This window comes from Uranotaenia lowii, chromosome 2 (assembly GCF_029784155.1).
Source record: "Uranotaenia lowii strain MFRU-FL chromosome 2, ASM2978415v1, whole genome shotgun sequence".
Taxonomy (NCBI): Eukaryota; Metazoa; Arthropoda; class Insecta; order Diptera; family Culicidae; genus Uranotaenia; species Uranotaenia lowii.
Window position 1 is genome coordinate 362,382,710 of NC_073692.1, and position 14,417 is coordinate 362,397,126.

General features: G+C 34.7%; 1 protein-coding gene across 1 annotated transcript in view; it reads right to left on the reverse strand.

Annotated features, from left to right (window-relative positions):
• Window positions 1-14,417, reverse strand: part of LOC129743121 (protein unzipped-like) — an 89,379-nt gene that overhangs the window by 23,427 nt on the left and 51,535 nt on the right. Inside the window, exon 2 of the mRNA XM_055735082.1 lies at window positions 10,963-11,299. Coding sequence (XP_055591057.1) covers window positions 10,963-11,244 — 282 coding nt within the window. The 5' untranslated portion in view covers window positions 11,245-11,299. The remainder of the gene's footprint in view (window positions 1-10,962; window positions 11,300-14,417) is intronic.

A 14,417-nucleotide genomic window follows, 5' to 3' on the forward strand; every position in this document is an offset into this window, starting at 1 on the left:
GCCTCCAAGCTCCTATTGGGACTCCTGTGGAACCAATATTTCCCGTGTGGTATCAACATTTTCCGGAATACCATTCCAATACTCATTCGCCGTTCAGCTGCAATAATGCGCAAAATTATCGGCGACAAGTTTTGCAGAAACCTGATGTGCTTGAAGGATGATGCAGCCACCCGACATTCTCGACTCGATCTGTGGTTGGCATTAACGCGTACTTTGCTAACCAAACGGGATAGATTGAAATACTGCATCTCAGTAAGATGTGACTTTTATTTTTATTCATGTGTCTTTTAAAAAAGTGCAATTTAGGTTTACTGATGTGAACAAAAATTATCTGACATTAGTGGCTCCAGAGAGTGACCAAGCTAATGTAACTGACTATGATGGAACTTAAAGCCGTTTTAAATTATATTAAATTACACTGTTTTGGCTTCGAGTTCAGCCATCATCAGGGGCATAATCTGTTTATGATTCTACTTTTATTGAAGCATAATCATATCATTCATTTCCTTTAAATGGAGCTACCTCAGGAACCTTTATGACGCATGGGAGGGGATAGGTGGTGGGGTGGATGATTTACCACCAGAATGTTACCTCTACCTCATCATATGGCACAAATACTTTTAATTAATAAATTAATTCTCAAAAATAAGTATCTATACTATCCGCAACAACGTCACTAGAAAAAAAAAGATCACATTTAGTCATATTTATGTTTCTTTCAATATACACAGAAAATAAATCGTGTAAATTTAGATCGAAAACGGAACATCAATCACGTTGTATTTATTCATGGATGTAATTTTTGAGGCGTGTTAATTTAGATCGATATCAATGCAAAAGATCGGATCACAAAAGCCGTCTTGTGAAAATACACAGAAATGTAAATTTTAAAATATATTATCATAAATATTGACGTTTTTGCAAAATATTCAGGTTTTTGCTTTTTTCTTTGCATGAATTCGCCCCATGTATCGTTTGGAATAGAATATAAGCAGATATTGGCAATTTAATGCACACACACTGGAAGATGCGGTTGAATAATCCTTGGCAAACATGCTTCGGAAGGAATTTGCGATCCTCGAAAGCATTCGATCAACAGAGGATTCGGAAAAGTAAGTTCATGAAGATGATGAAAGCAATGTCGAATGTTTAGGATCGCAGGACGACGGTCAAGAATCGGTTTCGGACATAATTCCTAAAAGTGAGAATTTCAGCGAGGAGTGCGAGCATTTTGATGACTTTGGCATGAATATATTGGTAGTGTGAGATGCGGCGCTCATACAGCTAAATCAGCTGTTTGGTATGTGCTGAGAGCCTACAAGCCTTGCCTTTCCAATATAAACAAAATTTGCCAAACAATGCACCTAAAAGTTAATCGGTAAATTTGAGAATTTCACAAAACTACACTTCCTCCAAAAGTGTGTGAGACGAGGTGGAATATTTGGTATATTTTGCTGAGATATATGGCAGAGCTTCGAGGCACTCTCTTTTTGGAAATTTTGAAAACAAATGGTATGGGCATTGGTAAGTATTGTTAGCAGTATCTTCTTATGTTGAGTTCAATTTATTTTTAGATTTCTCTTGCCATTGGAATTTTATACACTTATTTTACGAAGCGTTCGAGCCTCTTTTTATTTTAAAATTAAGGTCACAGAAAGACCGTCTTGCAGTTTCTCAGTTTTTTTTTTGCTGATTGGCTGATATATTAGACCATGCCCACCAACGGTTGCTAAACCTCGAATCGAGTACATTCAGCAACATATCTATCAACCCATCATCGCACCAACAGTCGTTAACTTCATTCGGGAAATAGCATTCGAGCAGTAGGTTGTTACAGGATGCGTTTATGTAGCAACCCGGTAGCAACGCAGCCGGTAGTCGCTATCAGAAAATAAACAAACACAAATACCTACCTGGATCGCAACAATGGGTGCGAAAATAAGTAAGTAGATAAAAACGCAACCAATCAAAACATCTAAAATACCGACCGAAATAGCAATTTGCGGTGGGCTTGGTCTTAAGCGAAACGGAATGGAATCTGAGCTTAGGGGAATACCGTCAACTGGGGCAACATGCAACAATTTTCAACTTCAATGGCTTCTAAAAAACTCATGTTCACAGTTTATCCCACCCCTTATGCATCAAAAGTTTTAAGAATGACGTAGTTAGAAAAATTATTGGTGTCTTTAGTTATTTTTTATTTCCAAAAAACATGTGATTTTCACCCTTCTTAGAAATTCGGGTAACTTGCAATAAACTTTGTTTTAATGAAAAATCTTATGAACACATATGAAAATTTATAGTTTTTAATATATTTGCGATACCTTAAAGACCATTACGCATGTAAACACCAATTGCAGTAATGTTTTGGTCTATAAAAACTAATTTTCAATAAATAAATTCAATGTTTTCAAACGCGTGATGCAAAACATTAATATTCCAGCACATAGAAACGAGATTTACAAGGTGTTTCTTTGATTTGCATTTTGTTGCATTTTACCCAAGAGACCTAACTGAATTTAAATACTAATTTAAAAAAATTGAGTGATTGTTCGAAAATATTTTTACACCAACAGTGTCGGTATATCATTAGGAAACCAGTAAAAAGTTTGTAGGTAACATTATCAAGCCATTCCGTCATACTGGGTAATGTTTTTTACGGCATCAAAAAATGTTAAAATTTGTACATTTATTGCTCAATTTTTTCAAATTTTATATAAAAAAAAACTTTAAAAAACTAGCTTAAGATGCGAGAAATTATGTCATCATTTTGTTATCATTAAAAGATAACTTTACTGCCAATATTTGATAAACGGTCTAATAGGCCATTTTTTTCAAAATGTAGAAAATTGTGCCATTTGATAGCTTATACTCTATAAATTATCCCTACTTCATTCATTTTTCAAAAAATCCATTGATGGAGGCATACAACCCTAAAGAAAATTTGTCTAATGTGCAATATATTTGATAAATTGTCTAATGTGCATGCTGTGTTGAATCATCATTCGGAGCAACCGGTGTCTTATTTATAGAAAGTCTGCTATATGTCAACTTTTGTTCCAAAAAAAATCTAAATTTGCAATTTAGAACATTCCACACTTTAAACAAAGTCAAACTCCATCAATGGAAAATAGAACAGACCGACAAATGCGACCACTGCGACTCAAGAGAAGACATAGAACACATCCTATTCCAATGCCCAAAGTACACTAACAGAAACCAATTCAATAGTTTAGTAAACAACAACAACGTAGAAGACTTAATTAAACTAACGTGCATTAAAACTTATCAAGAAATAGCCGAATTCATAAAATGTAACGGTATCAAACTTTAAGTAAAATTAAACACGAGATCCTCTTTCACGCGATTTTAATAACACAATCACCGCCTACTGGGGTGGTGCCATTATTGCGAAACGCGAACAACGAAACGTCAAATCGAAGAAAAGAGGCAAATTGAGGCCCGCATACACAATCCATACACTTGACAACCTTTGGCAGTTTAGCTGAAAGAACAGCTGGCCATAAAGAAGAGGAGAAGAAGAAGAAATTTGCAATTTAACTCAACCACCTATGTCCTACACCTACAATGATTGTTATGAACATTAATCTACTTTATTTTGAGTATTAGGATGCAAAAAAAATGTTAAAACATTTATTTTGCGTTTTTTTTACATTGATGTTCATGGCACATTTAACCGTTTATCAAATATGGGCAGTATAGTTTTTCGGTTAAACATCACCGGCTTTTTGCTAATAATTACAGACATTTCGGTTCAACAATATCGGTTATTCGGTAATCTAACGAGCTATCACATTGACAACTGTCATTAATTTTACAGATGATTCTAGAAATCCGGTGTTTTTCCTCAAGTATGGAAAGAATCTTTTCTTGTACCTATTTTCAAGTCGGGGAAAAAGTCTTACATTAAAAATTACCGGGGTATAGCAATCTTATCGTGCATACCGAAACTTTTTGAAGCAATAGTGAATGAAAAAATATATAATGAAATAAAAATACTCATAACTGAAAAGCAACATGGATTTGTTAAAGGACGATCTACAGCACGGGTTTTCAAACTTTTTCCACTCACCGCCCCCTTTTACAAAATTTTCGAGCTCAACGCCCCCCTGGGAAAATTTTTAGAACTATTGCTTTTGATTTTATGTTGTTGTAAGACTTAACTCAAATTTTATTCCAATTTATTGTCAAATTTAATAATGTCAAACGATTTCTTCATATTTCAAACTATATTTCGTAATTTTTCTGATGATATTTTCGAAAAATATATGAAAAATGACCAAACACCACAACTTAAAATCGTGTTTTCTCGAAATTTACTTTTATTCACTTAAGTATACCATTTCGGCTCCAAGGGCCTTATACTGCTTCAAACCTCCAGTAAACACTTAATTATATGTAAATATTCTTGGACAATAACATAAACTGATTGATTTATTTGTTTTGATATCAGATCATGTATCTCAAATTTTTAAAACAAAATTCTATATTCACTATTAATTATACAATTTCATTACTGCCAAGCAGTGAAGTAACTTAAAACATAGTATTATTTCTTGATAAGGTACACCGGGGCAATTACGGGGCAAGTGCAAACATTCGACTTTTCTCTGTTACAAATAAATTAAAAAAAACATATTTCTCCTTCTAGAAATTGTTGTTAAGGCCCGAAAAACAATAGATCATAAATAAACTGAACTTTTTTTTAAATTATTCACTAAAAACACTGCACTGTTCGATTACACACGAATTCAAGTACGTACTAGACATCAAAAGTGTGTTTTTGTTTTGCATATTTTGGCTACAAAAAAGGATATTGGAATACGAGGGACTGATTTTCAAGTGAAAGCAGGTAGTTTATGATACACCCTGAGAGTTGTGAAAATAATATTCACTCTTGTCAATTCTCACTGCGGGGCAAGTGCAAACGCACCCTTAAGCTGTTGAACAATGGTGAAATCCGTTTGCCTTGCCCCGGTGTACCTTATCTGAATTTCAATCCTGTTCAAAGTTAAGCAGCATTAACGGGTCTTAAAGTTGAAGTTAGATTCTAATAACTGAATTACGGCAATATTATTCATATCCGAATAGATTGAAAGTTCATCCATTGCAAATGGCACAATTGATTTTTTGAATCGTTTGAAATAAAAATGAACAAATAAGAACTCAAAACAAAAATTCTTTAACCTTAAAAAATGTTTCACTTTTTTCCAAAAAAAAATTATCACTAAGTCACAAATAACGCGTTCTTATATAGAGGGTTTCCATGTTTTTTTTCTGTTTAACAGATTTTTTGAGACAACACACTTTAAAGATTATCAAGCATTGCCGTCTAAAATTATTCTTTTTTATTATAACTAAAAATAGTCACACAAAAAAAGATAATTTAGATATTTTAGTCTTGAACCTGATGTTTAATTCTGCTACGTAATTTCATCGTTTTGCATCAAACTTACTCGTGTTTTTTTTCAAATCTACGTTGTTTCGTAATTTGTGAAAATGTGAATTGCGACCTCACCGCCCCCTGAGCCCTTCCAACGCCCCCCAAATTTCAAAATTGAACTCACCGCCCCCCTGGAAGCTCTCAACGCCCACAAGGGGGCGGTAGGGACCACTTTGAAAACCACTGATCTACAGCGACTAATTTACCTGAATTCGTTTCTTATATATATTATCCACTCCATGGATCAAAGAAATTCCGTTCAGGCTCTATACACGGACTCCAGTAAAGCTTTTGATATTATCGACATCCCTTTGTTAATTTTTAAACTACATAAAAACGGATTCAGTGCACAACTGCTGAAATCGATTGAGTCGTATTTGACAAACCGTACACAAACTGTTAGATTTAATGGTTTACTTTCGAAAAGCATCTCCTTCACATCTGATGTGCCTCAAGGCTTCCATCTCGGTCCCTTATTATTTATCTTACACGTCAATGACATTACTTATTTACTGAACCAGCTAAACGTGCTTATATATGCAGACGATATGAAGATTCATACACCCAAAATTCAGCCTCTGTGCCAATGGCGTGTAGTCAATTACATAGCATCATTGGTACAAGAAGATAACGCGATCGGTGCTGATTCGATTTGCTCCCACCGGCATTAATCTCCCAAGTTAACCGAATTGCGTATGTCTGAAAGAAACAAAATAAAAACGCTTTCACGTCCCTCCCTATCGCATCACAAGACGAAGAAGGATGGAAATAAATACCGGCCAACACCAGGCAGCCAGCGAACCGAGCACTGTGCGTGTGAATGTAGCAAAAGCAACAACAAAAACATCCTTCTAATTCAATCCCTTCAATCCACCGGCAAACAACCACGACCGAGCTGTGCGTGTGTATGCAGTAAAAGCAACAAAAAAAACATTCCTTCAATTCAATTCGTCGGCAGCCAGCGAACCGAGCACTGTGCGTGTGTAGCAAAAGCAACAACAAAAATATTCCTTCGATTCAATCTGCCGGCAAACAATCACGGCTAAGCTGTGCGTGTGTATGTAGCAAAAGCAACAAGAATATATTCCTTCAATTCACCGGCAAACAAGCACCGGCCAAGCTGCCCGGCTTTAGCAGCTGTGTATATGTAGCGTGTGTATGTAATAGCAGGCAGTAAGCAAAGCACGGTTCTCATTCAATGGGTTTCCCGTTCCTTCACTCCCGTTCCCTTTCCCGTTTCCATCTTAAGACAAAGGAATGCATTGAAAGGACGCCAAACGCCGGGAAGCCTCCGTTGTACGTTTTTTTTTGTGATTGATCGGTAACAGAAAGCCTATGACAAATATACCTCGTCCTGCATGAAGCTCGAATAGTACACTGGTTAGAATGTCGGACTGGCAAGACGATACAATTGGTGATTTGAGTTCGATTCTCCCTACGGGCGCTGTGGTTTATATTTTTATTTTCTTGTTTCTGGGATGAATTATCCAATAGGAACGAAATCCCATAAAATGTTTTTCTTGTTTCGCTTCAATGTAGTGGTCATGCATCATTTTAGTTGGGAGCCGAGTCCTTATGCCAGTTACGGTTTTTCAAACATATCATCTTCGGCACAGTGCACATTTCAGCGCATTATCGGCACAGAGATGTGCTAAATAGGCATTGGATTTTTGCAACCTCTTCTATGGGTGTATGATAGTCAATAACGAAGAAGATTTGAGGGTGTTTCAAAATGAAATAAATATTTTTTACAAATGTAGTAGTAAAAGTCTTCTTGAACTAAACGTGAAAAAATGTTCACATATTATATTCACAAGGAAAAAATATCCGTCATATGAAGTTTTTACATTAGGAGATGAGCCTGTGGAGAGAATCAATAAGATAAGAGATCTAGGTATTATATTGGACTCAAAACTTACCTTTGTAGATCACTATAACTCAGTAATTCAAAAATCAAATAGTATGCTTGGCTTTATAAAACGTTTTAGTTATAATTTTCAAGACCCTAAACAGTAAAAACATTGTACACAGCTTATGTCCGATCCATACTTGAGTACTGTAGCGTTGTGTGGTCCCCCTTTCAAATTTCTCATAAAAACCGTTTAGAATCCATTCAGAAACAATTTGTTCTATTTGCTTTACGAAATCTAGGATGGTCTCAGAGCCAATTACCAAGCTACGAATCACACTGTTTACTAATAAATATTGAACCATTAAGTGTTAGAAGAGAATGTGCTGCAATCTCCTTTGTAAACGACATAATTAATTAGCGTGTCCAGTCTACTTACCTACTAAATCAGTTAAACTTTTATTGTCCGAGTCGCCAGTTGAGAACCAGAAATCTGGTTATTTTAACCTCTGCTCTAACTGATTATGTTAAAAACGGTCCAATCAATTGTCTATTGCAGAATTATATAGAAACTACCAGAACATAGATTTTACTATGTCTAAACAACAGCTAAAAAGTGCTTTTTACGGCAACAGGCACTTAAGAACCTAATACTGTAGTATTTAAAGTATGGGAGAGAGGGGAATCATGGGCCACTTTTTTTCGTTGTTCCATAACTTCTTTATTATAAAAGATAAAATGAAAATAAAAAATGGAATGATTTTCTACATTTTCAAGGTTTCATAAGGTATTTTTTTAAATTTTTTATAAGTTATTTTCCCCAAATTCTGACTGTTTGAAAAAAAGTAATGTTTTTTGGATTTTGAAAAATGGTGGGGAATCGTGGGCCACCAAATCGAAATTGACCAAATAACATGCAAAGTTTATCAGTTGACCCAAAACTGTGAATTCCTAATTCATTTCGTTATTTTAAAGCAATTTCAGATGATGGAATAAAAAAGAGAGCTGTGTATGATTGCATAGATTCCAAAACCTGGCTCGCGAACGTTTTGGCAAAATTCCTTATATAGGATGGACAAAATATTTTTCAAAACTCTTCATTTGGCATAAGAAAACTTTACAGATAGGGAGAACGTATTTTAAGTTCTGAATGTGTATAAAAACATAAAAATATAGGTGGTTCAAGATGTGTGGCCCACGATTCCCCACAAGCTATGATTTGCAAATTGGTTGCGTTTGTGTGACTTATTGGTGTTTAATCAAAAATTCCTTTTCCATGTGAAAGATCATGACAAAACTAAGATCATAAGCATATGAGCATATTTTTGTTATGCACTTTAGGTTCCCCATCGATGAAATTAGCGAGTGTTGTTTTAATTATGTAAGTAAATTTTTCTTACTTTTTTTTATCTTGATAAATAATAGAAGCATATGATGCGTATTTCAGTCAGCAACATATAGGAATATATGCTCACGCAAAGCGACGACGATGACAGTTGGTTTGAGATTTTTATCTCAACACACATCTGAGATATTAAAAGTGGCCCACGTTTCCCCATGGCCCACGATACCCCACTCTCCCCTAATATTATTTAAAGTAATATTAATGTAACTACTAGTTTTAAGAATATATATGTAGCCTACGATGTTTGGCGAAATAAATAAATAAATAAATAGATATGATCAGCCGAGCTGCGATCATTTTTTATCGAAAAAGGTCTGTAATATTTGACAGCTGTCACTTCTCTGAGACATGATCACCCTAAAATAAAAATAACAAAAATAAATTTTTTTCTATTTCATTTCAAGGCAATTTAATCACTTTTATCAGAAGTTTTTGTATTTTAAACTACTTGTAATGTATGTAGATGTAAAATGTAAAATGTAAAATGTCTCCAAAACACTATAGGTCTAAAACACTTCTTTTTGGCGTAAACAATTTTGATCATCTTTTGTTTCGTTTTCCCCCGTGTGCTTCCAAAAAACCGGGTTTCAGTCGAAAACTTTTTCGAAAAATTTATGATATTTATGGCTTAATTCTTTCTTTCTTTGATATCTCATGTTTCTCTAATACTTTTCATCGCCGTTGAAAATGTGATATATAAAACATTATTTCAACAGTGAAAAGCCACGACACGAGGCACCTACAAAAATATTTGTACCTAATATAAATTCGGTTTTGCCAAATACCAATATTAATTGGGATTTCTGGGATTCACATGCATATTAAGCTGCCATTTATAACACCAATGTGCTGTTATTTTTGATAAATTAACAACAAACGTCAAACGTGATAGTCATTTATGTTCCACAAATTGTGGGACATAAATGACTCAAAAATGCTTGGATGCTGTGTTACGCTTTCCATGGCGACCGTCAAAAATTCGTTTTTAAAATTTGAATGTGATTAAATGTAGTACAGTACCGTTCATAATTGTATAGAAATTGGAAGCACGCACACTGCCACTTCAACTATGAACTTCCATAACTTTTTACTTTGATGATATTTTGGATCAAATTTTCTGCGTTTGATAGATTATCAGTATTATATCACAAAATTTGAGCTTTCCAAAAATTGTGTGGCCTGAGATACAGTAATTCTACGGAAATCGGACTTTTTGGACTTTTCTCATTCGAATTGCAATATCTCAGAAATTTCGCTACATTTTTTATTGAAATTTTGCAGAGTGATTGTTGAAATATAAAGCTAGCTTGTCTGAAGTTTTTAAAAAGTTCTATAGATGAGATCAAAAATTACGCGAGGTAAAATATTTCAGGCATGAACCTTGAAATGCGATTTCTATAGAATTTTGGACGAATGTTTCCATAGGAAAATCCTATTATATGTTTAACAACCAGTAAATCTATTCCAGCCAAAAAATTAAAACAATATCACGAGATTCTGATTTCAAAACGCAAATAGATAATTTATCCCATTTTTTCTTTTCTTCATTGCTTTTTCCAGACAATTTTTGATTGATTTGTGGATGGAAACGATATTGTTCTCATGAATCGTCCAAAATTCTATAGAAATCAGATTTTAAGGTTCATGCCTGAAATATTGTACCTCGTGTAACTTTTGATCCCATCGATAGAACTATTCAAAAACTTCAAACATGCTAACTTTATATTTCAACAATCACTCTTGAAAACTTCAATATAAAATGTAGCATGGTTTCTGAGATATCGCAGATTGAATGAGAAAAGTCCAAAAAGTCCAATTTTGGTAGAATTACTGTATCTCAGACCACACAATTTTTGGAAAGCTCAAATTTTGTGATATAATAGTGTGATAATTGATCTATCAAGCGCAGAAAATTTGATCAAAAAATATCATCAAAGTAAAAAGTTATGGAAGTTCATTGTCGAAGTGACAGTGTGCGTGCTTCCAATTTCTATACAATTATGAACGGTACTGTATATGAATATCGACCAGCTCCACACAAGTAGAAGAGCAGTGATAACTTATATTTTGTGCATATTTTGATGACAGTTCCGTAGAATGATGATGCATTATCAAAAAATGACTTTTTTTAAACAGGCTATAGTTTAAAAAAAGAAAATTTTTTAGTCATATGTTGTTTTGATAAAATCATTTTCTAGTTAGTAGTTATTGGATGGGCTGGCTGGAAGATGGCACAACACTAACCTGATCACTTTCCACCAGCTCCCGATACCGGGGATGTTCGACAGGGTCATACAGTTTCACGGCGTTCTGCAGCTGCAGCTTCTCCCCGTTGAATTTCTCCCAGGCCAGGGTGCTGGATGTGACCGTTTGATCTTTGCTAAACGCTTTGAACACGCTGTTGGTCATGGCCAGACTGCTTCCGATGCTGGTGGCCAACTGGAGCAGCAAAACTGTCAGCAGTGCATTTCCGGCACTTCCACTTCTCCGGTTCCAACTCCTACTATTGGGCCTTCGAGTAGACATGTTGACGACGACGCCGACGACGATAATGTCCGGGCAATTAACCAAGGTTATGAATCTGGAATGAAGAAAGGGAGAAAAGGAGGGAATCCTGTTAGCTATAGGGTGGTCACCAAACTTAATTATCGATGCACTCAGCCGAGCATAATCAGTACTTTTTTATGCTGTCTTGGAGACTACAATTGAACCAAAATTTTTGCAATGAGTAGACCGACTCTCAGACAAAAATTAAGAACGCAATTTGTCCCAGTCTGATAGTTGGTTTCAAGAGCTGGAACCGGAACCGGTAAATTATTCATCTGATTGAAATGTTTTTTGTTGGTTCATCTGGTTTTTATACCCCAAATAGTGGTTGAAAATTTTCAATAGAAAAGAACTGTCATTTGTTGTTTTTTTTTTGTTTTATGGTGAAACGAGTTTTGAATAACATGGATCATCCTTGTCAGTTGAACGAATATATTTTCGCGGAAAACGCGAGCATTGTCATTTTCTTCCTGTTCATGCTCGTTGCATATTTTATTTCGTGGGTGGATGCTGCCTAACAAAAGAGGGTAATGTTAAGACGGGAGACGTGTAATTCAATTTGAAAACTTTTACTTTCGGTCGGTCTGTTAAGGAGGAAAAACGGTTGTCGGCGAGGTTCAGCTTTAAAGCTATGGAAGGAAGGTGGGGAGAATCTGCGAGAAAATGAACCTTTTGAAACCAATTGTAAATTTCACTTGCACCGATGTTTATGGTGAATGAATCACAGTTTCTTTTTTCTAGACAGACAGAAATTCAATTTTGAGGGATTGTTTAAGGGTGAATTTCATTAGCGGGCTATCTCCGCGGGATCTGTTATTGCGTTGTTTTGATTACATAAAAAATTTATTTACAAAGAAAACAATGGTCATTACTTTATTTCTGAAAGAATCTTTTCGGTAGCTCAGCATAAAAAAATTGCTCGGTATCCACCGCTTTTATACCGTAAACTGGTGATGCTTTTATTAATAACAAAAAAAAAATCAGTGAATAATCAATAACTATATCTAAAATGAATGTATGATAAAACCTCAGACAAATATGTTTAAAAGCTGATACAATCCTGATTTAAAAAAGTAAAATTTGGTTTTAATTCAATAATTCTTTGAATTATAAATTTGTTATGTGTTTTCAAAGCTGCTGACAAAATGGAAGCACATGGAAAGAATTGATTGATTTCACGTGAAAGTATAACTTTTCTACTTTTTCGAGCATAGTTTTTGTATGTATAATATAGTTATTTTTAATACATTTTGGATTTGTTTCATTAAGAGTATATTAACTACGTTATTCTAAAAGTAAACCTGCAAAAACAATGAACAGGAAACCATTTAAGCGGTGAGGTTCGAAGAAAAATGATAATACAAATATTGGATATACGAAGAAGGATCCATACAACTCTAAAATTGTTTATTTTTGTAGTTGAAATTTCATCAAAGATTTTCATGCTTTTTAAACACTATCAGAACAGAGGTAGGTTAAATAGCGGCACATTATCCTAACATACCGGAAAAAGGTGATTTTTGTAAAATAAGGCTTGATGGCTCAACATTTGAAAAATTTTATTTGAACAAAACAAATAAAGTCACATTAGAAATGATAGCTCAAGGGTTTGCGTGACTGCGAATCAATATTCTTACCAAATAAGTAAACGATCTTATAAATGGTTACTTGAAGAAGGTTTAAATCGGATATGAAGGAATGTGGTTTTCAAAAAAAAAATCGTTCACCGCTTCCTGTCTCGATATTTTAGAGCTCACAGCCCTTCTAAGAGTATTTTCGAACAAATTTGTATAGAAATGTAACAAAAATTTGTAGTTCTAAGCTCTTTCACTGACCCCTTGTAGGGTCCCAAATACCCCAAGAGGCGGTAGGGATCACTTTGAAAATCACTGCTTAAGACGATTTCGCACAATTTGTTCTCCCGCGCGTGCTTCAAGAGAGAAAACAGCATAAAGTCACATGAGAAATGATAACTCGTCAACAACGTGATTGCGATTCTCAATTCCTACTAAAAAAGTAAATGATCGTAAAAATGATAGCTTGAAGTCGGTTTAAATCTCATATCATGAAAAGTTCGTTATGTTTACAGATGCTTTAGGCCAGTGGTTTTAAACTTTTTTCACTCACCGCCCTCCTGTCTCGATATTTTGTTGGTTCCATTAGCTCGATTAGTTGTTGAGTTATGCAATAAATTGTCCCACTTCCCCACTGCAAGAAGGGATGGATCTCAAAATATCATATAAAAATTTCTCTTATTCAAATACCTACCCATGTAAAATTTGCATGATTATTTCTCTTTTGCTCTCTTATGGTAAGGATTGTAAAGTACAAAAATTATTTGTTGTAGAGATCGGTGTCCCGCAGGGCAGTAACATAGGACCTATCTTATTTTCATTATATATTAACGATCTCAGCAAGTTACCTCTGCTTGACGTTCCCCGCCTATTTGCTGATGATACCTACAGCTCTTTTTATCCCTGCATCTGTCCAAATAGTGTTATTATGCAGATGGAAGAAGATTTAGAAGATCTCCATAAATACTTTTCCACTAACCTTTGACACTAAAGCTCACCAAAACAAAGGATTTTGCGTTCTTTTCGAAAAAAAAAATTGAACCTTATAATAATCACAAATTACTGATATCGAAAGAATAAACAACTTGAAATATTTGGGTATTACTGCTGGGTATTACTACTGGGTATTACTTGAAAATTTACTCTATGGAGGGTCAAAGCATTCGTTCCACGTCACGTTTTGCTTAAATACTATTTTTCCTTCATACATTCTCATTTATACTATTTGATCGCCATATGGAAAAGGGCATCTTTGTCCCTTTTGTCACGTCTACAATCTTCCTTTACTATATCCAACAAATCTAATTTATTCTAACAGGTCACACAACATATTGCCTCTAACTAAAATTTGCGATTTAAAAACAATTATCTATGTGTTTCTCAAGCAAACATTTGAGAAGGTTTATCGCAGGAAAAACAGATTTATTCAAACAAGTCTACCAGATGAAAAGATTGTATTAAACTTACCAAAATAGCATATATATATAGCTACAAAAGTGGAGGCGATATATATACAATGACAAGATTCCAACGATTCGATGTCCCCAGAAAAAGCAAAATGAACTATTCAAAGCAGGG